Raw genomic sequence first — 27,676 nt, 5'->3', positions numbered from 1 at the left:
TTTGGGGATTAAGAAAAAGGAGAGAATTTTTTTTTTTTTTTTAAAGATTCCTCCTGTTCTCCAGCTGGCAGTGGTATCCCACAAGTTTTCCTCTACGCACTCTGCAGCTTTTGAGAGTTTCAGATGATGGGTGCTTGTGGATCCTGGCCGTGAAAGGGTTAGACGAGATTGATGAGATTTATAGCAGGAAATGATTGGCTGCTGCTTAGAGGTTTAGAGCAATTCACTGGGGGCTTGCCTGGAATATTCTTTACTGTGTGAACCCCAGTGGGCCTGACAACATCGACGGTCTCAAGCAATGGAGGTCATCCACCTGGTAGGCTAGGTGCCAACATTTATCCTCCACAGCGTGCAGGAGGAGGAGTCTGTCTTGTGTCGTTTTGTGAGCACACCACATTTCTAGCTTTAGAAAAGTTAAATGAAAGTCTGGGATTTCATTTATTTTGTCTTTGGATGAGTTAGTGATAGTGGTAGGTTCCTCTCCCCACCAACCTATTATTTTCAAAGTATTTTAACTCACTGTTTTGATGCCAGCACCTTTCTAAGTACTGCATATTTATATCCGTGTAAATAAAACAGTGCCTTTCTAACGGATGCATCTGTCAAAATGAAGTTACTATGGTTAACAGATATAGATGGAAATCATCTATACGGAGATAGCGTTGGATGCACCCCGTGGAATCTGCAGAAGAGATGTTTTACTTTCTTAAAGATGCATATTTCTATGTAAAGCTGTTTTTCAGTTAAATAACTTTGAAGGAGATTCCAAATTATCTCATCGTATTAGAATTGTGCTACATTGACAGCAACTAAAACTCAGTGGGTTGATAGCTGGGATTGGTCATTATTTTCATTGTTCACCGATCTTAATTATCGTGGTTTTGAAAAAACAAGTGTTACTGAATGTATTTATTCATTCAACAGGTATTTATTAAGCACCAGCTATATGCCACCCTCATGTGACAGCTCTGTGTGACATAAAATTGCTGTTTTATTTATGTAGACAGAGAATGGAAATACTCTGAAATGTTCTGGCATCAAAAACAGTGTAAGAATAATAGGTCAAAAGGGCAATCATAATACCACAACGGACTGGCCTCAAGTATGACTTTAGAAAAGATGGGCAAAAAAGGGGAGGAAGTATCAAATCACCTGTAGTACAGCCGCCTAGTTGTAGCTACTGTGAACATTTGGATATCTCTGGGTGATGAGATAGCCAAAATGTTAGTGTTATTATTATATGCGTATACATACCGAAATAACTTTTTAAAAAACAGCATATTCACACACAGTCTTTAACATTGGTTTTAAAAGATTATCATGAAACATTTCAAACATTTTAAAAGGTAAAGAAAATCATACCATGAATACCTGTCTACTCACCGTATTCTTTTTAGCCTGTTTTTGCTTTATAATACCTTACGAACACTTTTTCTGAGCATCAAATATCTTTTACAATATTGCTTTTTAATGACATACAATTTTGTTTTAAAGCTATAGCATTATTTTTAACCAGTCCTCCATTATTGAACATTTAGGTATTCTCAGAGTTTTTGCTCTTAAAACAGTACTGCTTTTTAATATTCTTGTAGCTTGATCCTTGTTTATATATATGATTATTTTCTAGCCTAACTTTTTATAAGTAGAATTGCAGGGTCAAAGTTCAGGTACATTTTAAGGGTTTGGGTGCGTATTGCCAAGTTTCCCTTCAGTTTATGCTTGATTAAATGGCAGATTTGAGAAGCTCTGTTTTTTTATCATCTCTTACCAGGTTGGATATTGCCATTAAACAAACTAACAAAAAAACCCCAAACCTACCAATTTGACAATTTGATTGATGAAGAATGATGTCTCATTAATGTTTCTAAATTTGTATCTCTTTGATCACTAATGAGAATTGAACGTTTGAAAATGGGTTCATATAACATTTTGGGGGCACGTAACAGCTTTCATTATATTCAAACTTGATTTTAAAAATTAATAGCAATAATTACTTTTTATTAATAAGAACTTACAAAATCTAATCATACCTTCCTCTTTGACATTTTAGTTGTATCATGAGTTTAGAACCCAGTTGTAACTTTCAAAAAATAGTATGTGCTCACTTTGGTCTGTCTTCCTTTCTGTCTCCTGTTTTCTCACTCTGCAATTCCTGTGCGTGCAAAGAAGAAGGCCTCAGTCGATTCATCTCGACCAATTCTCCTACAGATTGCAGAGTCGGCCTACAGGTTTGGTCTGGGTTCTGTTGCTGGAGGTGAGTCATGGATGAGTGCAAATTTTTCATTTTTGTTATTCCTCTTTTTCCTCTGATTCTCCACCTTGAAATACTGAAGGACAAAGCCTCCCCTGGTCTTTCCCTGAGCTAGTTACCAGTCTGTATCTGTGTGATAGGATAATAGCAAAGGGAACTTTTTCCTCTTACCTACATCTGATCAGGGACTTAGAAGTGACTTTTTTCTCTTATTTATCTGCAGACAGGCTTTCTAGAGACAGGTTAATAATGAGGTTAGGCTGTAGTGATGTGCTTTTTAAAATTTGAACTGTCTGTGATATCCTTTTATCGGGAGAGACTTGAATGAAAATCCACAGTTATTTATTAAGGGTGTAGAGAGTTTTAAAACTTATATATACAAAATTTGTTTTTTTCTTCCATCCACATCTTCTCTTTGATGTTAACCAACTCCCCCTTACCTCTGACCTTAATTTCTTCTGAAATATTGTTATTCCTTGATTTTAGCTGTTGGAGCCACTGCTGTGTACCCCATCGATCTGGTAAAAACTCGAATGCAGAACCAGCGATCCACTGGCTCTTTTGTGGGAGAACTTATGTATAAAAACAGCTTGGACTGTTTTAAGAAAGTGCTACGCTATGAAGGCTTCTTTGGACTGTATAGAGGTTAGTGCCATGTGCTAAATTCATGAAAGGGGAAATAGTAGTCTGAGGTTTGGTTTTTCCATCTGAATGCCTGAAATGTATTAGAGAGACTGTGTTAAAATGGAAATACAGCAGATTCTCAATTATCCATGCTAATGGGCGTAGGCTGGAGGCATCTAGGGCATGGCTAATCAAAACAGCCCATAATCTGAAAGCCATTTATATTGCTCTTCCATATGTTTTATTTCTTAAAAGTAATTATTTTCATAACCATCTCTAGTGAGTTTTTAAAAGGCTTGTATTGTTTGTGTTCTTGAACTAACTCTACTCACCACCTAACAGGGAAAGGCAGCTGGGGGACAGGACAGAGCCTACTTGGGACTAATGATTCTCCTTGAATATTCCACAAAAATGTCTATCAGGCCAGTACCCAGGGGTTCAGTGCAGCGCTCGTTCCTTGACTGTCTCTTTCTGAGTTAAGGTTGCCCCTTTCCCTTCCTCTGACTCTGAACCCAGTGGAGTTGATTCACATACCACTCTAGCCAGGCAGTCCTTCTCTATCCAGCTGCTTCTGTAATCATCTGAGGCTCATTAATCAACAAGAACAGTAGCAAGAAGTATGTCATCACAAATGGAAAGGATCCCACAGACCCTGACTGCTTGACCACCGGCACTGGCCTAAAGGACATGACTTAACTTCCCAGCCACTCCCTCTGTGATTGCCTTCTACAGAGAGAAGAGAAGTAACTGTATTTGCATCAGCTAAAATCCAGTATCGTGAGGCAGTTCCAGCTAAGCCACTTTGCCATTTGGCGACTGCACAGCTGACGGGGTCTTCCCTCCCTTCCCCTACCAGGAGATAGTATTTAGAACTCTGCAGAGACAGACCTTGAAGCCGTGTAAGCAGCCGTGTAAGCCTGTGCCTCTAGGCCTCTTCTGCCATCTGCTGATTCTAGTCTTCCTCTTAAGCACCCAAGTTAACAATAAAACAACAACAAAGACCCCTCTTGAAATCTCTCACCTTAGAAATGAGGAGGTTTCAAACCCCAGAGAAGTTCCATTTTGCAGGTTCTTTTGTGTAGGGAGATAACCTCCATCAAAGGCCTTTTGATCTTTCCTCTGCCCTCTTTCCCTCACCCCCTGCGTCTTCTCACAATTGGGAAGGTCTTTGACCCCAGGTGATTGATGATGACCCTTACAGGGTCACTGCCTTTCATTTGAAATACTTTTCCCTCCTGGTGACAACAAACCTCGCAAATGAAATGTCTCCCGAAATGTCTCCCGGCGTAGTACAAGGTTAATGTCACAGTTCCTGCTTTGCAGTGATTCAGGCAAAGGCTACTACTACCTGTTCGTGTGGGTTGTTTTCTGTGGGCAGAGCTTTGAGCCTCAAACCGGACAAATGTCCCAGCCTGGGCATTGCTTCACACACTACTTTTATGGGCTTCCTTTGGTGTTGGATTAAACGTCAAGGGTGCCTTTAGAATTGTGAGAAATAATTTTTGTCCTGCTGAATGCCTTTAACGTGCTTGTTTTGACCTGGTTTGTTTGAATTTTGAGTCCCTTCTCTTTCCTCTTTGACCACACCTGGTGGGTCTTGATTCTTGGTTGCATCTGGAATTCCTTCCTCAACCTATCCTTTTGACCCCATGGACAAAACAGCTTAAAGCGTACCTGAGTAGTGAGCTACTGTGGGCCGTCCCGTAAACCTCATGCTGTTTCAGTTATATCAGTGAGACTGGCAGAACTGGTTTTAACTCCTCAGGGATGGGGAGTAAGCCGGCCTGTCAGGCAGACATGGAGGCTCCCTTTGAACACCAAAGAGGCAGCCCCCCATCCTTTTCCTGGTTTAGAAAGAGCCATTTATCTAACCTGTTTTGGGTGCCTGATCCCTAAGGGGTTCTCTTGTCAGAGGATGATAAGTAGAGTGTGAATATAAGATGATTAGTGCTAGGAGTCACCTGTGTTCATTTCTCCCTGACTTCTTATCTCTTCTAGTAGACAATTTTAGAGCAAAAGATGTGCTATAAAGCTTTGTTTAGTTTCTGTTTCGTAATTTGGATCTTGAGAGCAAAGAGGTGATTGGCAGTTTAGGCTTTTGAAAGAATGTTATATGGTCTTGCTTCATAAGTGAATTATTCCTATTCTTGATTGGTTGGGGACTAATTCCCTTTAGTGCCTTGCACATAGTCATTGATTAATAATTGTGTGTAACTGTATATTTGTAAATGCTTATCATTGGACAAGAGAGGGATCAGATGAAAACGGGAAACTGTCATTACCAGCCAAAAATTATAATAGAAACAAAAAAGACCCCAACTATTTCTGAGAATCAGTATTCTAACCTTCGTGTAGAAGGTCAAGATATAAAACACCCAACATGTGATTCTTTGACGATAAATTTCTTATTAAATGTAATTTTGTTTAAAATTTTAATATTCCAGGGGAAAACAGTTAAATTTTAATTCTGAGAATTTAGAATTGCGGCTGTTCACACTCCACCTAGCAATACTTGAGAAGGTGACAGAGTACATCTCTAATTTATAAACATGTTTCAAAATATTGAGCCTATTTTTTCCTATTATGGAATTTTGCTTAACATGTAATTTTTCTGCATCAAGACATACATAATTGCTAATATTTCCCGAAGAGTATAATTTGGGAATGTTGCATAAGTAAGTTCTCTCCCCTGTTGTAAAGCTATCTTTATGTATATTTGGAGGAAAAGTTGGCAGTTGGCCCTGAAAGAAGGTGCTTGCAGCATGCATCCTTATTACAAGGTTAATGTAGCATCGCTCTCCCTCTCTTTTTTTTTCTTTCTTACAAGAATACGGAACTCTAAAGGAAGCGGTTTTGTATTTAGAAATAGTTCCCTGTGGAGCTCCGAGAGCGAAGGCTCTTTTTGAAGAACTCATTCGGCGCGAGTTGTTTTCCTCTGTCCTTTCTCTGGCAGTTGCCAGCATCTGTGCGCAGTCCTGGAAGTTATCCCATCATAAGCAGGGACCACATTTGAATCACGGCCCCGTCATCAAAAGGTGACAACAGCTGTGGGGATTTTTAGCACTGTCTTCAGTTGATGCTGAGTCCTAGGAATTTTAGTGTTGTGAGTTGGTGAGGTCTTCTCTCCATGTTTCCGTGCAGCTCCCTGCTTCTTTGTCTCTCAGAGCCTCTTATCTTTGGGGGGTAGGTTTGGTTGTTAGAAGTGATCCCCTTAGAAATCCTATGAGACTGACTCTGCAACCCTTCTCTGTAATGCAGACTACTTTCTTTACAAGAAAATTATTGATTTTCCTAGGTTTTTCTGTAATTTTTGAAATTCAGACCCTTTAGGCTAAGTCTATCTGTATCACAGGAAATAACACCCAAGAAAATCCAGATCTCCCTGAAGTCACTTGTAAAAGTCTTCCTCTATTTCCTTCCCAGTCTCCAGATTGATTTAATGCACTCAGGTGTTTAAAATCCTTAATGAATTACCTGACAGCTCATTTGGTTTGAATGAACTACATGACCAAACAAGTCAGTTATTGGCTAGCTGTAGACTTGGCATATCAAAGAGAAACAATTGATTGGGTAATCATCCGTAATTAAATGCTCTTAATGTTCCAGGAATAACTAATTTCTGCCTCTAAATTTTTGCTACACTCTCCTCTCTCAGATGCTTCAGGTAATGAGATGAGTACCCTTAGAAATTGGAAAATGTTATGGGGAGGGAGGACCACGGGGAGAAAGATGGATTCAGGAGAAATACTTCCTAAAGGAAGGTTTTAGTTTTTATTTCTGTTCATGGGAAAAAAAAAAAAGAAAATCTGCCAGAAAGGGAAATTAGATCACTTTGTGAATTAAACTTAATTTGGAGTACTACTTAGTCTTTGAGGCAGTTGGCAAAAAAATAATAATAATAATTTTTTTTTTTTTAATCAGCCTATTGACCAGGCTTGCAGAGTTTTAAATGTGTCTATTTCAGGTTGTCTGCGTGATGCAAAAGCAGTCGTCTTCCATCCTGGAATGTTCTCAAGGTGACATCTAGAGGATATTGTGGTGATATCTCAGGAAGTTTTGTCAGATAGCTAGTTTAAGCCGTGTCTCTTGGGTGGTTAATGGTTCTGTAGAAGGCAGTATCCAAATTATGTGGATCCACAGTGAGATTCCTTCTTGCTTAATTCTTGTAGATAAAAATAAGTTTAAAAATTCTATCACCAAAATAAAGCAATTGGAGGTTGTACAAGTCTATTTTGCATAACTAAGGAAGCCATTCATCTTGGCACAAACCACAGTGAATCTGTACACTGCACTGAGTCATGGTGTCCATTCATATCCACCAAAGCTTCTCATGAGTGCAGAATGGTTTGGTTTAGGTCTTATTTTCCTGGCCAATTTCTGCACATTTTCATTTAGGGTGTTAAGTTGTGAGTAGATCAAAAAGCAGATATTTGGTTATAGGAAATCAAGTGAAAATGAGCAAAAGACTTGGACGGTTCCTGAGCTGGGTAATCACATCTCCAGAAATCTACCGTGAGCACAAAGCATTAAAAGGGGAGACTAGGGTGACACAGACTTGGAACTAAAGTGGGTGGGAGTATCGTCAGAGGCTTGAGAGGGCTGGATGAGGACAATGATGAGCTTAGAAAATTGGGAAAGATGGAACTAGACATAACCTGGAGAAGAGAAGATTAATTAGTGAACGAATTAGTTCTAGGCCTCAAGAATGATAATTTATTACCAGCTACGGCCAGTGCTGAGACTGAGACAAGGGAAATAGATTAAATCTCAGCAGCAAGGAAATTTAGATAGAAGAGAAGATAACCAAGACCCCAGAAGTTGCCATATACTAGAGTGAAAACCTGAAGGAGGAGAGGGTGTGATTCTTCTTCCCAATGACCTTCACTTCTAGAAATCCTCCAAATAGAGGAGTCACAGGAACCAAGGTTTTTCTAGACCATAACAGTATCATTCCGTCATGCTTTAACAGTCGGTCTCCCAAAGGCATCTCCTGAGCCATAGGTAAAATAATAGATGGTTCTTGACATTTTGAGCAAAAATATTTAACCCAGATAAACAAGCATTTAAATCTTAATATCTGCCATGCCCCCAGCTCCACTGTACACTCAGCTTGGAGTGATATCCTGAGAGCTGGTGGAAAACTGGATAGTAACAAGGGCCATGAAAGGGGATAGTGTAGTTGGGAGAGGAGGGGCGTGCCTCATGCCTGGGGGCTGTGTGAGTCAAAAGCAGACAGACACAGGGGAGGGGAGGGGCGGGGAGGTGGGGTGGTGGGAGAAGAAATCTTGAACAAGTGAAGAGAGAAGGCCATGGAAATAGGAGCAGGAAGAAAAGCTGTGAGGCAGGGCACACAGAGTGCTGATAGCTCCAGAATAAAGGTTAATCTGATGTTGAAAGCAAGGAGGGCTCTCTGGGAAGATGGGGACAAGTGTAGGGGCCTCCGTAGTGAGGTCAGGAGGCTAAGAATTTAACATCGGAGGGGTCGCCTCTGGGTTGAAACTAGATAACATAGAAAAGTGCTAGATGTGGTTTCAGCTACAGCAATAGGAGTATTTTATGCATTAATATCCCCTACCAAGCTCTACTGCCTGTCTCTGCCCTGGACGCCTTGGACGCTGTCTTACGTGCTTTAAGCTACCTTTCTCAGGGCTAGGCTGGCCACTCTTGAACTTGTTTTCTGTCTGACCTGAGACAGAAATGCTGCTTGAATGATGGGTTTCTCCCTTGCTGTGGCCCGACATCATCTGTGCCCCTCCGTGTCTTGTCCATTGTGGTCTGTTGGGACAGCTGCCGCATGGCGGTTACAGTTGTTCGTGGACCCTCAGCCCGGCTTCTGACCCGCTGCTTTCTCTGAGCCTCGTTCCCCAGTTGAGCCCTGACTCCCACTTGTCCACCAGGTTATAGTCTGCAGCTTAGCTCTGCAGGTCAGTGCCTTCTCCTGCGAGAGCCTCATATTCTCTGGAGAGAGAGACGTGGAGGCAGATGTGCGTGCCCACCACATAGCCGCCCTCCTCTTACTGTGTGAAAGGGCCCAGCCCTGCAGCCTGCTAGCCCAGCGTGAGCCGGCACCCAGAGAAAAGTTTCAGAACATTCTGGGCTGGAAAGAAATGCCTTTGCTGGCGCCATAAATCCACTAGAGTGCACAGGGAAAAGCTGAGCACTCCAGGGCCAAAGAGCCCTGCTTTGGGAGGCATCACGGACCCGAATTCAACTCAGTGCCACAGCACGGTCACCAAATAGTGAGGGACTTGGGAGAAGCTGCTTAGCCTCTCTAGAGCCCAGTTTCCATGGAAGAAGGGGAGGATAGTGATGCTGATGAAGGTGAAGAACAGCAAAAAGATACCTCTGTAGTACTTACTATGTGCTTGGCACTCTTCTGAGGGTTTTGTGTATATTAACTTGTTTCATCTTCGAAACTACCCCATGCACATGGTACTGTGTTTATCCCTATTTTACAGATGTGGAAACTAAGGTACAGAGAGGTTGGGTCACTTAACCACAATTACACAGCTACTGAATAACAGTCAAAATTCAAACCCAGCAGCCTGGCTCCAGACTCCATGCTCTTAAATCGCCCGGCTCTTCTACTCCTCAGGAGAAATTACATGGTAAAAAGTTGCTTATCATCGGAGGTTGAGAACTGGTTTAGTTCTTAACTGAAACATTTTATTTTAGCTTGAAAACATAGTTGAAGGTGTGGTGTTATGTCTGTACTGCTTCCTTATCTTTGCCTAAAGTAAGTGGTGCTGCTAGACACTGTCAGGCCGCGTGTGCCCTCGCTGCTTGGCGACAGCTCTTCTAAGGATGGGCATAATGCCATGGCAAACAGCATTGTACTCCTAACCTACTTCCCTAGTTCCTGTACTGCCATAGTCACCTAATTCCGGGCTGTGAGCATTATTCAGGATGAATTGCCTGTTGTAAGCAAGAGGATAATCAAGAGTATGCCTTGAACAAATAGGTAGAAAGAAACTTTCATCACCTTTTTTGAATACATAATATAGGTCGTGAACAGTGTCTGGCTCCTTGTATACCTTTACTGATATCATTATCATAATAAACCGATGAGTCGTAATTGGCATCCTTGGTTTACTAATGAGGAACTTAGAGTTCAAAGAATAATGTCCCCAAGATCACTCAGCACAAAAGAGGTGCAGACCTAGGATTCCCGCCCAGGTCTGTCTACCTCCGTGGCCCGTGCTCCAAGCCATTCATTTTGCTGCCGAGCCACTGGCAACAAATAGCTTTAATTAGGTCAGCATTATTAATGAGTTTCTTTCGTAGTCCCTTCTAACTCTGAGATTCTAGAATTATATTTCTAAAAACTTAGTAGCCCTCTGATCGGCACACTGCTCTCGGGAACTTCCTCTTGGGGGTTCTGTGTGAAGCCTACAGTGGAGGTTCGTGGTATGGGCTTAGCTCCCACACCTCCAGCTCAGTTCTTTCTCATTGGGTTGCATGAAGGTTGGGAATCAGAGGGGATAGTGTGATTTATATCTCAACCCCATGAAATCTCAAGACAAAATACTGTATTAATATTGTACCCTGTAAATCTTTTCTCGCATTAGCAGCCTTCTGGTGAAGTTTGCCAAGGAAGCATTGCCATATGTGCTGATGGAGCTGAACTAAAATGAGAAGATTAGAAAACTAACCACACTAATGAATTTCATTTGAGGCAGTTGGAAAACAGACTGCTGTTTTGACAAGTTAGAAACAACGCACACATCCATTCTCTGTTTCTAATGGTTAAAATGGATTTCCAGAATCCAACAGAAACATCTTGTATTAGAAGCCTAATTTTTCTGCTGAGTTACCCAGACGTCAAACATACATGTGCTTTAAACTCCAATGTGATGGCGTTGAAGTGCCTGCACCAGACTGGCTGTTTTAAGGCATTACCGAGCCACACTACCCTTCCTCCCTCTGAGGTCAAGGAACCGGGAGGTTTATTGAAATTCCCACCTCTCTGACTTTCCTTGTCCTGCAGGTCAGGGCCCCTCCCCTCCCCTCCCAGCGGGCATTTGCCCACAGCTAATGGCGTCAAGTTCCACATCTCTCCTGGCTCTCAGATTGTCATCCACAGCTACCCTTTGTTCCCTAGTTTGCCAGGGTTGTCACCACAAGAATGGTACTTAGCCAGTACCTCACTGAGTGCCAGCATCTGGCCCAGGTCTTAGGAATGGATTTGTACTTTGGTTTTGTTCTTACTGGGTTGGAGTTACTCATTTAATACAGTGGAGCTCAGGGCCTTAGATTAAATTACTTTAACCTCCTAATTACTCTTCGTGCCTTGGGTCTCTGCCCTTACCATCTGTCCTTCACCTGCCTCCAGAACTTTTTACTTTTTGAACTTGACTCTTTAAAAGCCACCCCATGTGTCTACAGAATTTTTTCCAGCCCCCTTAGTGTGGCCTGAGGAGAAGCAGTGCAGTATACCGGCCAGGAGCACCCCCTTAGAGCCAGACCACCTAGGGTTGAACCCCACTGCCCCACCTAACAGCTGAGCAACCTTGGGTGGGCTCCGAGAAGTCTGCCTCAGTTCCTCATCTGTTGATGGGATAAAAATAACGTGTGCTGAGTTATTGTTATTGACTACTTGTGGTGTAGATTAAATGTGTTGATTCACATAAAGCGCATAGAGAAGTGCCTGGCATGTACTGGCTGTAGTCCTTATCGCTGCTACCATTGTTTATTACAATGTCAGTGATCTCACCACAGCCTCCAGTGACCTCGCCCTCACCCTGACTGTGCCACGGTCTTGAGAAATTTTGGTGCCTTTTCACGCTCTGTTCCCTCTGCCTGGATCACCTTGCCCTCTGTTCTACTCATGTCTCTCTTCTCCAGTGAACCTCTGCTTATCCTTAAAGAATCAAGTTAAGTATCTCCTCTTCTTTGATGCTTTTCTCCCTCCTGCAGGCAGAATAACTGGTTCTCTCCACTGTGTTCCCATAGTACTTTGGTGCCCCGGGGCTGTGATACTCAGCACTCTGTTTTTAGGTGGTGTGTCTCCTTTCTGGCACACAGAGACACCTAGGGCTCCCTTTTCTTCTAAACTGACACCGGCTCCAGGGGATGCCACAGACCTTACTATGTTCATCCCAGTTTCTTCCAGTACCAGGCACAGAAAGCATTTGGTAAATGTTTGCTGAGCAAATAAATATTTGCTGCCCTATATATAGTCTTAAAAGCAGGGTTTTCTCTATTGTTTTGTTTTGCTCTCTGCTGTTCACAGTGCATTACTAAATTTATAGTGAGAAATACAAAACTCGATAGCTTAAAAGGCTGGCTGAAGTGATTGCATCTAACGCTCTAGTCACTTGGCTCTGTGGGCTGTTTTTTATTAGTCATTTAAAAACACCATCACAGGGTAGTTAAAGAGACAAGAGATCATCATTTAAATCACAGTGCTATCAACCCATCCATGTCTTGGTCTACAATTTAATGATGAGAGTAATACATCTAGCAAGTAAATATTTAACTAAACATTTTGGTACTTGACCTGAATGCAGAGAGTAGAATGGAAATTGTAAATGTTAAGATGTAGTTTAACCAGCTTATCCCTGAATTTTACTGGTAGAAATTAATGTTGTACTTTCATAAAGTAATAATAAAACCTTTCTCCTCATAGATGTTATCTCATGGTATAAGCAAAGGATTAATAAGTGAGCATAGTTTAGGAGGAGAGAATTCTTACTTTGAATAAGAACGTTTGCTTTGCCCAGATGGTTCCATATTCACATTTTCTGTGCTATTTCGGTTCATTTAGATTAAAAAGAGTATAGCCCCCGGGCTTCCCTGGTGGCGCAGTGGTTGAGAGTCCGCCTGCCGATGCAGGGGACACGAGTTTGTGTCCCCATTCGGGAAGATCCCACATGCCGCGGAGCGGCTGGGCCCGTGAGCCATGGCCGCTGAGCCTGCGCGTCCGGAGCCTGTGCTCCGCAACGGGAGAGGCCACAGCAGGGAGAGGTCTGCGTACCACAATAAAAAAAAAAAAAAGAAAAAGAGTATAGCCCGTACTCAAGCTAGCAGAAGCATATGGGAACTTTTGGTAAGAGTTCACACGAGAGAGAAGGAAATCTGAGATCTCATAGGGATCCCAGGGCAGGAGTTTCACTGGAATCTGGCCTCCGTGGGACCGGAAGATGGTCAAGGCCGTCCCTCCCACCTGTGCACCTTTCACGGGCTGTGTGTTTTCTCTCTCTCTGGTGTCTCCATTCTATTTGCTACACATTTTCTCCTGCCAGTCTTCTTCCTTTTCGTATCATAGTTGCTACTTCCTTGTGGCGTCACACACACATGTCTTCAACTGGCCACTTTCCCCACTCCATCTGGCACCTTCTCAGTTTGTGCCTTTGTGCTGACTGACTCATCACCTTTGAGAACTCTGTCACGCTCCTGGGAGAAGGGTCCTGACTGGGTAGCTCTACTCTTGGTGCCAGGTCACAGGGCCCAGGTTGCTGAACTCATTGGCTGTACATCTTTTAGGTGTCTTGCCCTTGGGGATGAAATAGGCTCAAAATATGGCTGCCTAGAGAAGACGTTGCAAACCCAACTGTTTATAGGATCCAGGCAGCTTAGTTATATCAGTGAACAAATGAGGCTGGTTGTGAAAGGCAAATACACATTTGCCTGTCAGGCAGAGGACAGAATTGGGTGTTGTCTAAAGGCATAGACTCTTGAGGAGGATGGCTTAAATTTGAATCGCAGTCTCACTATTTGTCATCTGGGTAACTGAGAACAAATTACTTAATCTCTATATGCCTCAGTTTCCACTCTACAGGGTGGTTTTAAGGATTAAATGAGTTAGTAAAGTGCTTTAAATGGTGCCTGACACATAATAAACAATATGTTGGCTGTTTTTAGAGGAAATTTTGATTAGAATCAGCATCCTTATCATTTAGTTTTACAATGAAATGAGCTTTCTCCAATTCTGCCTAAAACGTGAAGCTGTCTTGGTCTATTTAGTTTCTCCCTTTTTGTAAAGTCATAAGCCCGGAGAGATATTTCTCTATTGTGAGGATATCAACAGAGCAAGAAATGATGAGCGATAATTGGCACTTGTCCTTATTGCCGTGCTGGCATTAGGGCGTGGCGGGGACCTTGCTGAATTGATGCTTGGGTCCTGTCTAAAGGGCAGGGCCTCGCCCAACTGGAGATAGATTGCTGTGATGTCAGAAGGAGGCCCAGAGCTGTCAGATCCATTAATCAATCAATTGATCAATCTAGTCATCCATTCAGCCATCTATCTATCTATCTATATAATCTCAAATTATGTTTAAAACCTGTGCTACTCAGCAAAACACATCTGCAAGCTGGATGCACACATCCCTCGAGCTAGTGACTTTTGGCTGTAGGCTGTTTCTTTAAGAAGATGCCGTGGGGCTTCCCTGGTGGTGCAGTGGTTGAGAGTCCACTGATGCAGGGGACACGGGTTCGTGCCCCCGTCCGGGAAGATCCCACATGCCACGGAGCGGCTGGGCCCGTGAACCATGGCCGCTGAGCCTGCGCGTCCGGAGCCTGTGCTCCGCAACGGGAGAGGCCACAACAGTGAGAGGCCCACGTACCGCAAAAAAAAAAAAAAAAGAAGATGATGTGGGCAGAGCTGGTCTCTCCAAAGAGGCTGAGGGCGGACCTTTTAATATAGCGAATTAGGAAAGTGTACTTACTGGTGACGGATAACACCATGAAGACCCTCCCAAGGACAGCAGCATGACACGGCGACAGTATATTCTGATCCTTGGCGTTAGCTTACTGAGTGTTTCCAAGGAAAGGCATCTGTCTTTGATTTGATTTTCTTAGAACAGACGAAAAAGGTCACTTTTTTTTTTAGTTCAAATATGTAGGTCCACTACTGTCATAACTGCCTTTCCTAGAAGTGGCCCTTTCCTGTCAAAGACCACACCTCCTCCTGTGCCCTGATTCTTAATTTCCACTCCACCTATCGTGTCCAAAACTGAGCTCGGCCGTCTTCATCTGTACCAGGTGTTAGTGCTAAAAACTGAGCTCTAGCAGTCAGAGCCAGTTACACCGACCCCCACACACACATACACACACACCCACACACACACACCACACGCACACACACACACACCCATCACTGTACCCTGTTTTCTGTGCTACATCCAGAGTGGTCTTTTAAAAATATGAAGTAGCACATCACTCTCCTCCTAATGGAAACCCTTCTTACCTAACTTGGAGTATATTGGGCTTCGGGGTTCTGGTCTGCAGCGTGGCATCAGGCCCCACCTGTGCCTCTCCCTGTGCCTGCCTCCTGCGAGGTGATGTACTGACACTCTCCCTCATTTTTGAGCACACCAGGCTTGTTCCCACTCTGCTGTCTTTGCCCCGTCTGTTCCCCTTCCTGAAATGCAGTGCATGTTTCCCCAACTTTTTCAGCAAGGCCTCTCCCTTCCTTCCATCTGAGACCAGTCAGAGGGAGCCTCGTTTGTCTTGAGCTTGTCACAGAGTCATAGTTGCTAAATGTATGAGTGGCTGAACCGTGGGCAGTGTGTTGTGGGGGGGTGGGAGGAGCTGAGAAAGGCGTTAGAGAAAAAGAGTATTTTCACTGAAGTCCACTGATTGAAGAGGTGGGAGGGAAAAAAGCAAATCTGTGGAATAATGAGATTTCCTGTATCACTAATACTGTTGATTTACCCAATGTGCAAACGATCCAGAACGTGAGGGGGAATTTACTCAGGCCTGATGTTGCTCTTAGACATTAGTACCTAAACATTCCATTTCAAGTATTGTCGTTCAAAGTAAGAACAGAAAGCAGCAACAAAGATTGCCCCAGTTTTGACATTGTGATCCCCCTCTTTAGAGCTGTTGATGTGTTTAGTTAATGCTAATTTATTTAATATGCTTCTACTTCTTGTTGCTTTTCAGGTCTGTTGCCACAGTTATTGGGAGTCGCCCCAGAGAAGGCCATAAAACTTACAGTAAGTCTTTTGATTTGATGCTTCAGATGAAGGGAGTTCGCACACACTCAGGAATCTAGCAGAGATTCTTATGTGAAACGGCAGGTCTGTGTTCCCTCAGAGGCGCTAACTGATTTGAACATAGAGGTGCTCACCACACATAGCTTTTTATTATTCCCCATTTAACAGTGAACATCTGAAAATGTGATCATATACTTGAGCAAGATTTTTGGTGGTTGCCACCACCACCATCATCGTCCTCATCACTATAGTAGCGGCAGCAACAGCAGCTAAGTTTCTTTCAGTACCTACCATCTTAGGTGCTTTCCATGTATTATCTGATACTGTTTTAATCTCAAGCAAGGTGTGACCCACAGTTTACAAGTCAGGAAAGTGAGGCCCACGGGGATTAAGTATTTACGTGTGTTTGCACAGGTCATTAGTAGGAAGACTAGAATTCAAAACCAGATTTTTCTGACTCCAAAATATATTGTTCAAGTACACATGCTATTTACAGAATTCGTGTTCGGGGTGTATTCCGTACACATTTGCCGAAGTGACATGTTTAGGGGTCTGAGTTCTAGTTTAAGTTGATCCTCCATCATATTGGTTCTTCAGTGCCTGACTCCTGTCTGACAGGTGGTAAGTATTCAGTATGTATTTGTGCAATGGATAAATAATTGCATTTTCATCACCAAAGGTCATAAAGTCCCAGAAAGTTAAACGTCACTTTTGGATTGGGCTGTGTAGCATTGGTGCTGAAATTCTTCTTTTACCATCTTATTATGTGACCTTGGGACAGCTAATCTTTTGACTGATCCTTAAAATTGCTTGTAGTACATACCATTTTGAGAATGTTATACTTAATTAATTAACTAATGCTTTTGATCTTCTCTGAGAATCCTTGAGAAGTTTTTTAAATACTGAATTTCTACTAAGCTAAGAGATCCGCTCAGCCAAATTTGTCTCGATGATGCTGTTTTAGATTAAATCTTGTTGGAAGACTTGAAAGTGATTTTTTAATCAAATCCTATAAAACAGTTTTTAAGTTATAAAATGTATGTTTTAATTTTGTCTCTGTTGTTAATATGTCTCTCTTTTTATGCTACTGTAATGGCAGGACATATTTGAATTAAGCTTGTAAGCCACCTCTCTTAATTGTTTTCTCCGTGAATCATCAGGAATACGTATTTATATATTTTACCTTTCAATAACTATGTATATGCTATTAAGAGCAAACTCTTAAGATACTTCATTTATTCAGTTTATGATTACTCCAATACAGTGACAGAGAAAAGTAACATTTATTTACAGTTGTATATTTATATGTGTTTAATGGCTTTCTCTATATTTTTCATCAGCTTCTATAAATATTTTTCTTCCAGGTGAATGATTTTGTGAGGGATAAATTTACGCGCAAAGATGGCTCAGTCCCACTCGCAGCAGAAATTCTTGCTGGAGGCTGTGTAAGTACCTTTTGCGGATATCTACCTTGAAAAGACTTGTTTCACATACATATCACGACCGTGCTACACAAGTGTCGACTAAGGCTTCTGTTCACCACAGGTCCCGTTCAAGGGCAGAGTCTACTAGGGCACCTCGGCTTCTCCTAGACAGGCGGACCACTCCTGAGGTGGAAGGGTAAACGTCTCTGGTCTTACTGCCTGTTAAGTCATGCCTGTTAAATTCGCCATTGCTAGCAGCTGGTTCTGCAGGAGAAGCCATTTGTGGCAGAAGTGTTTGACCTTTGAACAGATCTTTGCTAACCTATTCCAGAGTTTATTTTTCATACATTCTTTCCTCATGGCACCCTCTGCTGGGTCAGGCACTGAAATTTGTAGTTTGAAGTCAGCAACCATAGCTCTCTGCTTTGCTTTACTTCACAAATGCCAGCAACTCTTCAAGTTTCCCAGTGCTTCCAGGAGAAGGATGTGGGAGGTGACTGGCTGAGTGCGCTCCGCATTGTCAAAAATGCTTAGAACGAGTATTACTTTATATGGATGAACAACCTGCATCTTGTTCTTGAGCTCAGCAAAACATCATGTCTTGTTTTATTTCATGTACAGGTTTGTTCACGTGAATGTAAATACCTTACGTTAGTTAGACTCTTAAACAAAGACTGGTGCTATTTAAAGATAAGGTTGGTTAAATAAATGGTCTTTGATCACTAGGGCAATAAATATTGGTATATTTTCCATCTACACCTGTGTTTCTTGTACAAAAGATGAGGTCACTTTTTTTTTTTTTAATTCACTTGTTCTGTGCAGGAAATGGTGTTCATAAAATGATCTTTTCTTGAAAAGTCCTTGAGTTTAGAAGTTGGGAAAACACCCGAGAATATTAAACCTTTGTCTGGAGAGGGCTTATTGTCCTAACATTGAATGGGGTTCCCTGAACGTAGCAGGAGCTACAGAGTCCTAGCTCCTGGTAATTCTTAAGAGATGGATGGAATTTGGCTACAGCCTGACTTTCTGTTTGATCACTGACCTGTCAGAGACAGCCAGGTAAGATCCCCTTGTCCTGTAACTTTAGGAGCATTCAGGATGGAAAAAGGGAGCCTTTAATGTCCTAAATAAAAAGGGCACACAATAATAATCCAGAAGAATATTAGGAGTTGCAGAAATGGCTCTTGCCGGTAAGTACTCGTCCTTTAAAAGAACTGTAGTTTCCAGTTGAATAACTAGATTTTCTAATTTTCAATAGGCATAACCATGGGCTATACCTAAGTCCATCCTTGAAGCTATTACAAGGGTCCCAAGAGAGTAGGGCATTTCAGTAGGTCAGGTGGGTTTGTTTTCTTTTTAGAAGTCAGGTTTTAAACTTTCTGAAAAGACATGATTACATATCTCTGTAAGAATTTAAAATGGAAAACTAACTATGTGATACTACTCAAGATTTTGGCAATAATCTTGAGGGTTATTTTCTTTTTAATGAAAGCATTTTGCCTGCACACAGCCCTGGGTGCCAAGGAGATTGGTCGTGGCACGTATCGTCTGCTGTAGGTGGTCTTGTTTTCTCGTATGTGGTCGCCCATTCCAAACACAAAGCACCGATTGGCATCAGACGCGGTGCCTAGTTATTGCAAAGTGGTGCAGCCCTTTTCAAACCTGATCTAAACACAGGCTTAGAATTGGAGCCACTGGGGCTTTACAGCTACTTAAAATATCTGTGAAATGAGGTTTGCCATCCTTCATCTCAAAGGTGGGGAGTCAGTGGTCCTCAGTGTTTCAAGTCTCCTGTTTTTGACTCCCCCCTACTCCGCCCTCCCCCCAAGTCATTGCTTTGAGAAGTAAGAGTTTATTTTTCAGGTAAGCAATTCTCTTGGTGGCAAACAGTCCAGGTCCTTTAGATCTCTGAGTGGTGGGATGGCTGGTGCCATTTCAGCATGTGTTTTTAAAGCAGTAGCAGCATCTTCCTCTGCAGGCTCTGGCAGAGTTGTTGTCCCTGTCGTTCAGAGCCAGTCACACACCTCCTTAGAGAGTCCTTGTGAGTACCTCTGCCTCACTGTCCAGTTAGGACTACAGAGGGTTTAAAGGGTACTGTTGCATGGGCAGTTCCCCTTAGTTCACCCAAGCATTGCCAGGCATTGCCTTTTAAGTCCCCGGGGAGCTCACCTTACTTTATTATCACCGAGAATTAGGAATATGGCTAACTTTTGCACTTATAACCTCAACTGCTGATTTCTTTGAAGATGGATATTTTGTTTATTTTATAATCTGTTTTCTACAAAAACAGGGAAGAGATGCAAGGAGGTCCTTGTCTGCTAACCTTAATCGTCTCCTAGCTAAACTAAGGCCTGTTTTATTATTTTTTTTCTTTAGAAAAACAAGAATGATAGTAAATTTGAAGGAAAATGTTGGAGGAGAAAGAATAAAATTGATCTCATTCATTAATTTTTGATATAATGAAATCTGTGACTGAAGAGCTTAAAAAACTCTTGTTAAATACTCTTGTTTCATTGGTGTATGTAAAAGGATGAATCTAGCATTACACTTACTTTTTGCACTAGTTTAGAGCACTATTAAAAATTTGTAGATTGACACTTAACAGTGGTGATATATCCAGCACAGCTCAAGGCTACACTAGGTGCCAAGACTGGGGTTTATAAACTCTCATTCTGAAAGGTGTCTTGTGGTTTGTGTTTTCTACATAAGTTGGTTTTCTACTTTCTGAATTAGACTAGGAGTTTTAGGAGTTTTGACAACTTGTTTGACAACAGTTTTGACAAGTTGTAGGAGTTTAGGTCTTTGACAAAGACCTGGAGCCTCAGGTGTCCCTGCACAAGAGCTCAGCCCTGGAGGGAGATGTGACTTAGGGTGGTCACTGTCAGCAACGGTGGAGGCTCCCAGTAAATGGGGCAGAGGACAGAGGGCCTGTCACCACTACCCGTCTCCAGTTAGGTTCCCAGTGACTTTAAACCTGACATGTTACCTCTGAGTACGTTGTTGTGATTGCAGTGTTGCTGCTACTTTAAGAAAAAATAACATATGTAATACCATGTGGTCTGTAGGTTACAGTCCTTAAATTCTACAAAGTAAGTCTTCTGTGCCTCTAGTGGAATAGAGGGTTGAACTCCTGGGGGCACTGGGATCTTCAGTTTTTGATCCTTTGATCTTAAGGTTGTCCAATAAGGAAATACAAATGGTGCCACGACTGGTTTCAGGGAAGATATAAATATGATTAATTTATTTGGCATGAAAATCTACATTGAAATGAAAAGAAAAGAAATGATATTCAGTGGGTGGAAAAATATGTCAAAAAAGGATAAACCTCTGTCTTATAAAGCTTGTATTTAGTAAAAATTATTTGTGTACCAATAAAAATTAATAGTATTCCGTAATAATTTTTGGAGACACAAGTGAACATGCTTCCTGAACAATAGTCCTTTGATAATGGATCCACTGTATTTTTCTTTCTTTTTTATTTTAATTTTATATTGGAGTATAGTTGATCAACAATGTTGTGTTAGTTTCGGGTATACAGCAAAGTGATTCAGTTATACATATACATGTGTCTATTCTTTTTCAGATTCTTTTCCCATTTAGGGTATTATAGAGTATCACGCACAGTCCCCTGTGCTGTACAGTAGGTCCTTGTTGGTTACCTATTGTAAATATAGTAGTGTGTACATGTCAATCCCCAATTTCCAATCTGTTCCTCCCCTCTGGTAACCATAAGCTCCTTCTCTAAGTCTGTGAGTCTGTTTCTGTTTTGTGAGTAAGTTCATTTGTATCTTTTTTTTTTTTTTTTTAGATTCCACACATAAGTGATATCCTATGATATTTGTCTTTCTCTGACTTACTTCACTTAGTGTGATTATCTCTAGGTCCATCCATGTTGCCGCAAATGGCATTATTTCATTCTTTTTAATGACTGAGTAATATTCCATTGTACGTATGTACCACATCTTCTTTATCCATTCATCTGTTGATGGACATTTAGGTTGCTTCCATGTCTTGGCTATTGTAAACAGCGCTGCAGTGAACATTGTGGTGCATGTATCCTTTCGAACCATGTTTTTCTCCGGATATATGCCCAGGAGTGGGATTGCTACATCATGTGGTAGCTCTGTTTTCAGTTTTTTAAGGAACCTCCATACTGTTCTCCATAGTGGCTGTACCAATTTACATTCCCACCAACAGTGTAGGAAGGTTCCCTCTTCTCCACGCTCTCTCTGGCATTTATTGTCTGTAGGTTCTGTGATGATGGTCATTCTGACTAGTGTGAGGTGATATTTCATTATAGTTTTGATTTGCATTTCTCTACTAATTAGCAGTGTTGAGCATCTTTTTTTGTGCCTCTTGGCCATCTGTATGTCTTCTCTGGAGAAATGTCTGTTTAGATCTTCTGCCCATTTTTTGATTGAGTTGTTTGTTTTTTTGATATTGAGCCGCATGAGCTGTTTGTAAATTTTGGAGATTAATCCCTTGTCAGTTGCATTGTTTGCAAATATTTTCACCCATTCTGTGGATTGTCTTTTCATTTTGTTTATGGTTTCCTTTGCTGTGCAAAAGCTTTTGAGTTTCATTAGGTCCCATTTGTTTATTTTTGTTTTTATTTCCATTACTCTAGGAGATGTGTCAAAAAAGATATTGCTGCAACTTATGTCAGAGAGTGTTCTGCCTGCATTTTCCTCTAAGAGTTTTATAGTGTCTGGTCTTAAATTTAGGTCTTAAATCCATATTGAGTTTATTTTCGTGTATGGCATTAAAGAATGTTCTGATTTCATGTTTTTACATGTAGCTGTCCAGTTTTCCCAGACATTTATTGAAGAGACTGTCTTTTTTTTCCATGGTATAGTCTTGCCGCCTTTGTCATAGATTAATTGGTCATAGGTGCTTGGGTTTATTTCTGAGTTTTCAATCCTGTTCCATTGATGTATATTTCTTTTTCTATGCCAGTACCATACTGTTTTGATGACTGTAGCTTTGTAGTTTAATCTGAAGTCTGGGAGCCTGATTCCTCCAGCTCCGTTTTTCTTTCTCAAGATTGCTGTGGCTGTTTGGGGTCCTTTGTGTCGCCATACAAATTTTAAGATTTTTTGTTCTAGTTCTGTGAAAAATGCCATTGGTAATTTTTCCATCGAGATACATACACATGCATTTGGGTGTGGGTATATGTGTAAATATATCTAATGCTTATGGGAGCTTATATTCATTTTAAGTGGGGAAAATAATTGACATGCTCACATCACTGGTTCTGAAAGGGATTGGTGAGAATATCACCATGGAAAAACATGGCATGAAGAGCAATCTTAATTGTTCTCCCCTGCAAGTAAGTGTGACCCTAATATTGTGGCCTATGTTCCCATTATTGTGGTGATTCTCATATACATGGTAGCTTTTGCTTGTTTGTACAGCCATGTATCAGATACCATTTTTAAGGAACATTTTTGTTTTTTGGTTTTTTGTGGTACGCAGGCCTCTCACTGTTGTGGCCTCTCCCATTGCGGAGCACAGGCTCTGGATGCACAGGCTCAGCGGCCATGGCTCATGGGCCCAGCCACTCCGCGGCATGTGGGATCTTCCCAGACCGGGGCACGAACCCGTGTCCCCTGCATCGGCAGGTGGACTCTCAACCACTGCGCCACCAGGGAAGCCCTTAAGGAACGTTTTTATAACTCATTTGTTTTCCTTTTGCATTACGTTCAATTGCAGTTAATTTTTATGATTTTTGAAAAACAAAAAGACACAGACACCCATGTGCCTGCCACTTAGCTTAAGATGTCAAACTTGACAAATGCAACCAGAGGCCCTCTTGTGTTTACCTGTCCCAATAGCTTTTTCCTCCCTCATCTCCCAAGAGATAAAACTATCCTGAAATTGGTGTTTTTTTTTATTCTCATGCCTGTTTTTTTTATACTTTTTGTGACATCTGACTGTATCCCTAAGCAAGATGAATGTTTGCTTTTGGATGTTTCATTCTGACCCAATGCTACAGGAACATAGACCCAATGATTCCCATACTGATGCCTTTGCATTTTTTTCTTACTAGTGCCTTGCTTGGAAGAAAAGAACAGTACATGGGAATATTATTTTCAAATGCTGTAATGTGGCTGGCATACAGTATGTCTTACAGATGTGTGGATTTATACGATTTTATATAAATATAGTTGGAATGGCATATTTATTTAACCAAGTTTTATGTAACTTGGAGTTTCTTCGCTAAAGTCATTTCTTCAATCCTACCATTTAAACTCATGACAAATACTGAGTAAATTTAAAATTGGAACCCTCCCCACTGCCAATACACACGCTCCCTACCTGCCTTAATGTCCCCGCTCCTCCTCTTCTCCCTAATGGGAATGATTTCAGTGTTTCTCTATCACTGAGGAGGAAAGGTGTTCTAGTTATCTATTGTTGTATAACAAGTCATCGTACAACTTAGTGGCTTCAAACAGCAATTTATTATGATCTCTCCTGGTTCTGTGGGCTGACTGGGTTCACCTGGGCAGTTCTCCTTTGTGCTCTCCATGTGGTGATAGGCAGACAGCAGCTGGGGCTGGAATCATCTGAAGGCTCCACTGGAATAGATGTCCAGGACGGCTCACACGTGGGCTGGCGGTGATGCTCACTGTTGCCTGGGAGCAGCTGGGGCCGTGTTGCAGAGCACCTACCACGTTCCCCTATTATGTACCTTGAAGTTTTCAAACCTCGGCAGATTGATTCTAAGAGAAAGCTTCCCAGAAGCAGGCATCCTAAGAGTCCTGGGCAGAAACTGCAAAACTTCTTATGACCTAGCTTTCAATAGCACTTCTTCTGCATTCTACTCGTCAAACAAGCCACTTAGCCCAGCCCGGATTCAAGAGGAGAGCAATTAGACTCTACCTCTCAATGAGAAGAGTAGCCAAGAATCTTTAAACTACCACTGGAGGGTTCGGTAAACAGTGTTGTAGGATGGGAACATCCTCATTGCCCTGCACTTTATGAAGATTTCATAGTTAATCACATGTCTTCTCCAAGGACCTGTTGCTGATTCTGGAACCCATTCCTGTCCCACATTGCTCTTGATTGAAGGGAGCAGAAACTCACTAAAGAAAAGCAATAACTAAATGAAAGTCTCCCTGAAGGGTGTACATGAAATGAAGTCAAAGGCGCTTGAGAATTGAGGCAGCTCTGTGCACTGGCAACTTTCTCTATTTTCTCTGGGCCTTCTTGGTCTCTCTCACAGGGACTTTGCATCTCTCTGCATATTTTTTTAAGACTTTACTTTCTTAAGAGCAGTTTTAGATTCACAATTTTGAGAGAAAGATACAGAGATTTCCCGTATACCCCCTGTCCCCACACGTGCATAGCCTCCCCATTACCAGCACCCCCACTAGAGTGGTACATTTTTCACAGTTGATGAATCTACATTGGCACGTTAGTCATTCAAAGTCCATAGTTTACCTTAGGGGCCATTCGTGGTGTCATGCATTCTACGGGCTTGGACAAATGTATGACATATATCCATCATTATAATATCCTGCAGAGTGTTCTCACTGCCCTGAAAATCCTCTGTGCTCTGCCTCCCTGCCCCACCCCTAGCAACCATCTTTGTACCAACTTGATCTTTGTACCGTCTCCATGGTTTTATTTTTTCCAGAATGTCTTATGGTTGGAACCATACAGTTTTGTAGTCCTTGCAGATTGACTCCTTTCACTTAGTATTGTGCATTTAAGGTTCCTCCATGTCTTTTCATGGCTTCATAGCTCATTTCTTTTCAGCACTCAGTAGTATTCCTTTGAGTGTACCACAGTTCATCTTTTCACCTACTGAAGGACATCTTGGTTTCTTCCAAGTTTTGGCACTTGTAAATAAAACTGCTGTAAACAACCTTGTGCCAGGTTTTTGTTGAAGACGTAAGTTTTCAGCTCCTTTGGGTAGATACCAAGGAGCGCAATTGTTGGATCTTACTGTAAGAGTATGTTTAGTTTTATAAGAAGCCTCCGAGCTGTCTTCCAAAGTGGCTGTACCATTTTGCATCCCTACCAGCAAGGAACGAGAGTTCTGTTGCTCCACATCCTTGCCAGCATTTGGTGTTGTCAGTGTTCTGTGCATCTTTTTACTTCGCTGATCCATTTCTTCTCGTCCTCATGGTGTTCACTTCCTCAAGAATTCCCGTCATGTTTTTACTGGCCAACTGGGCTGTCACCGTACAGTATGATCTTCAGCTTCTTTTCATCCTCAGCCCTAGCTAATTGCCCAGTTTTGTTTTGTTTTTCATTTAATTTTTGAGAGGAAATTTGATTGGCAATCCTCATCTTTGTGTGCCCGGTTGTAGAGCAGTAGTCATGACCCACCCAGATATTAATAACTTTGCTTAACAAATCCATTTGTTTCAACTATTTATAAATGTGTTGAAACCCTTCTTGTACCATTTTGGTTTTAGCTTGAATTCTGTAAGTATCCTGTGAATAGTAGTTTAGGTACTTTTGTTATAAAATATACCCAAAGCCTTATTCCTTATGTCTGAGCTTGAAATCACTTGAGATTTCAAACCCAGTCATATCAAACCAGGAAGAAAATTTCCTCATGTAATGAACACATATGCTCTGGCAATCAGAGTGTGTGAGTCAGAGTGCCTCAAGTGGATTTAAGTCGTACTTTTGTGATCTTTCTCTTCCCAGGGTTTTCTGTGGAGATGTGGCCTCATGGTGTAGTTTTCTTAGGGCAGAATTTTAGTTTCTCTGTGAAAGTCTCTGTGCACATATCCTACTTAATAAATATAGAATGATATGAGGCTCAGTCATTAAGTTGAATTTCTGTGAGGTTGCTGCTGTGTAACGTGTCAAGTAGCCATGATTTATTATGTGTTATAATGATGCTATGGAAATAAGGTTATTATTTTTTTAATGCATAACATCATTATAAGTTATTTGTAGTTTAATGAAAAGCTAATGGTTAGTTACATTGTTTTCAAATTTTGTTATTATTACTTGGAGTATCTCTGGGAGATTTTTTTGCATACCCCCAAAATGTAAGACCATATTGTAAGGGGGTTTTTTCCCCCCAATGGTAATATATAGCTTAATGGATGACTTCCAACAAGATTCTAGTGAATTAAATTATCCTTGTTTCATAAGCTTTACATAATTTGAAATACTTTTCATTCATTTCTGTATTTTTACAAATGAAAATAGTACCAAACATACATATTTTATTTATTTATTTAATATTTATTTATTTATTTGGTTGCACCGGGTCTTAGCTGTGGCTCGTGGGCTCCTTAGTTGTGGCTCACCAGCTCCTTAGTTATGGCTCACCAGCTCCTTAGTTGCAGCACGTGAGTTCCTTAGTTGCGGTTTGTGGGCTTCTTAGTTGCAGCTTGCTGGCGCCTTAGTTGTGGCATGCAAACTCTTAGTTGCAGCATGCATGTGGGGTCTAGTTCCCTGTCCAGGGGTCGAACCCGGGTCCCCTGCATTGGGAGCGTGGAGTCTTAACCACTGTGCCATCAGGGAAGTCCCCAAACATACATATTTTAGTCAAGATCATATCATAAACATTTTCTGTCTTTCAACGTATGTTATAATTGTGATTATTAAGAAAAAAATAACCATATTAAAGCTAGGGTAGAAAACAAAGCAAAAGAAACTGCCCATAATTCTTCAATTCTCATATCATAAGTTTTCTTAACCTGTACTTACGCTTTATCCCTGACTTCCAGCTCTACTGACTGCAAGGCTTAGAGACTATATCAGGTATTATGTATGACCTGTTGTCTTTGTCAAATGTGGTCCTGCTTTGCCACTTGAGCTTTTCCTTTATAACTGTGCTGAAAGCTAATTGTATCCTGGGGACCTTGGGTAAATGTTGACAGAACTGAGACATCTATAAATGTGCAGGACAGGACCCCTGTCTCACTGTTATGCTCTGTATCTAGCCTGTGTCTGACACATGGGAGAGGCTTAAAAATAGTTGTGAAATGAATAAATGCTTGACTAGAAGGTGTTGGTGATGAGGGCAGTAAACGTAGGGTAGTCATTTGATACACTCTGTTGCTGTTACCTTCGTTACAGATGGGCAATGAAGACACAGTGCCTCCAGGGATTGCAGCAGCGCACAGGAATTGATGGACCTTAGGGAATAGCTGTAACATGCCTACATATGTACATACCCAGGATGTTTCACAAGTAATGTTTTCATTGGTCACTTAGGAAAGGAGCTAAAAAGCTTCTATTTATTTTATTTGGCTTCATTTCTAAGAATGGTAAATAAACTAACACACAAATATATGCAGAACCTTAAGAACAGGATGAAGATAAACAACTTGGGGCACTTGGTATAACTTATTCATTATTGCTTATGGTCTTAGTAGAAAAGATTTTGTCGAATGGTTAACGTGAAGTTATGTCAGAATCATGAAGGAATCATTAAAAGAGTGGCTTCAAAAAACAGACTAACA

The 27,676-nt window shown here is 41.4% G+C and overlaps 1 protein-coding gene across 2 annotated transcripts in view; it reads left to right on the top strand.

The window, feature by feature from the left end:
* SLC25A13 (solute carrier family 25 member 13) overlaps window positions 1–27,676 on the top strand; it is a 204,986-nt gene that overhangs the window by 133,610 nt on the left and 43,700 nt on the right. Inside the window, exons 10-13 of one of the 2 annotated variants that reach the window (XM_032642844.1) lie at window positions 2,167–2,254; window positions 2,738–2,896; window positions 15,761–15,813; window positions 17,178–17,258. In XM_032642844.1, coding sequence (XP_032498735.1) covers window positions 2,167–2,254; window positions 2,738–2,896; window positions 15,761–15,813; window positions 17,178–17,258 — 381 coding nt within the window. The remainder of the gene's footprint in view (window positions 1–2,166; window positions 2,255–2,737; window positions 2,897–15,760; window positions 15,814–17,177; window positions 17,259–27,676) is intronic. The other variant, XM_032642845.1, reaches the window with a different exon arrangement.

The sequence above is a fragment of the Phocoena sinus genome, chromosome 9, assembly GCF_008692025.1.
Source record: "Phocoena sinus isolate mPhoSin1 chromosome 9, mPhoSin1.pri, whole genome shotgun sequence".
Lineage (NCBI taxonomy): Eukaryota > Metazoa > Chordata > Mammalia > Artiodactyla > Phocoenidae > Phocoena > Phocoena sinus.
The sequence above is the reverse complement of the archived record's forward strand: the minus strand, read 5'-3'. Positions and strand labels throughout refer to the sequence as shown.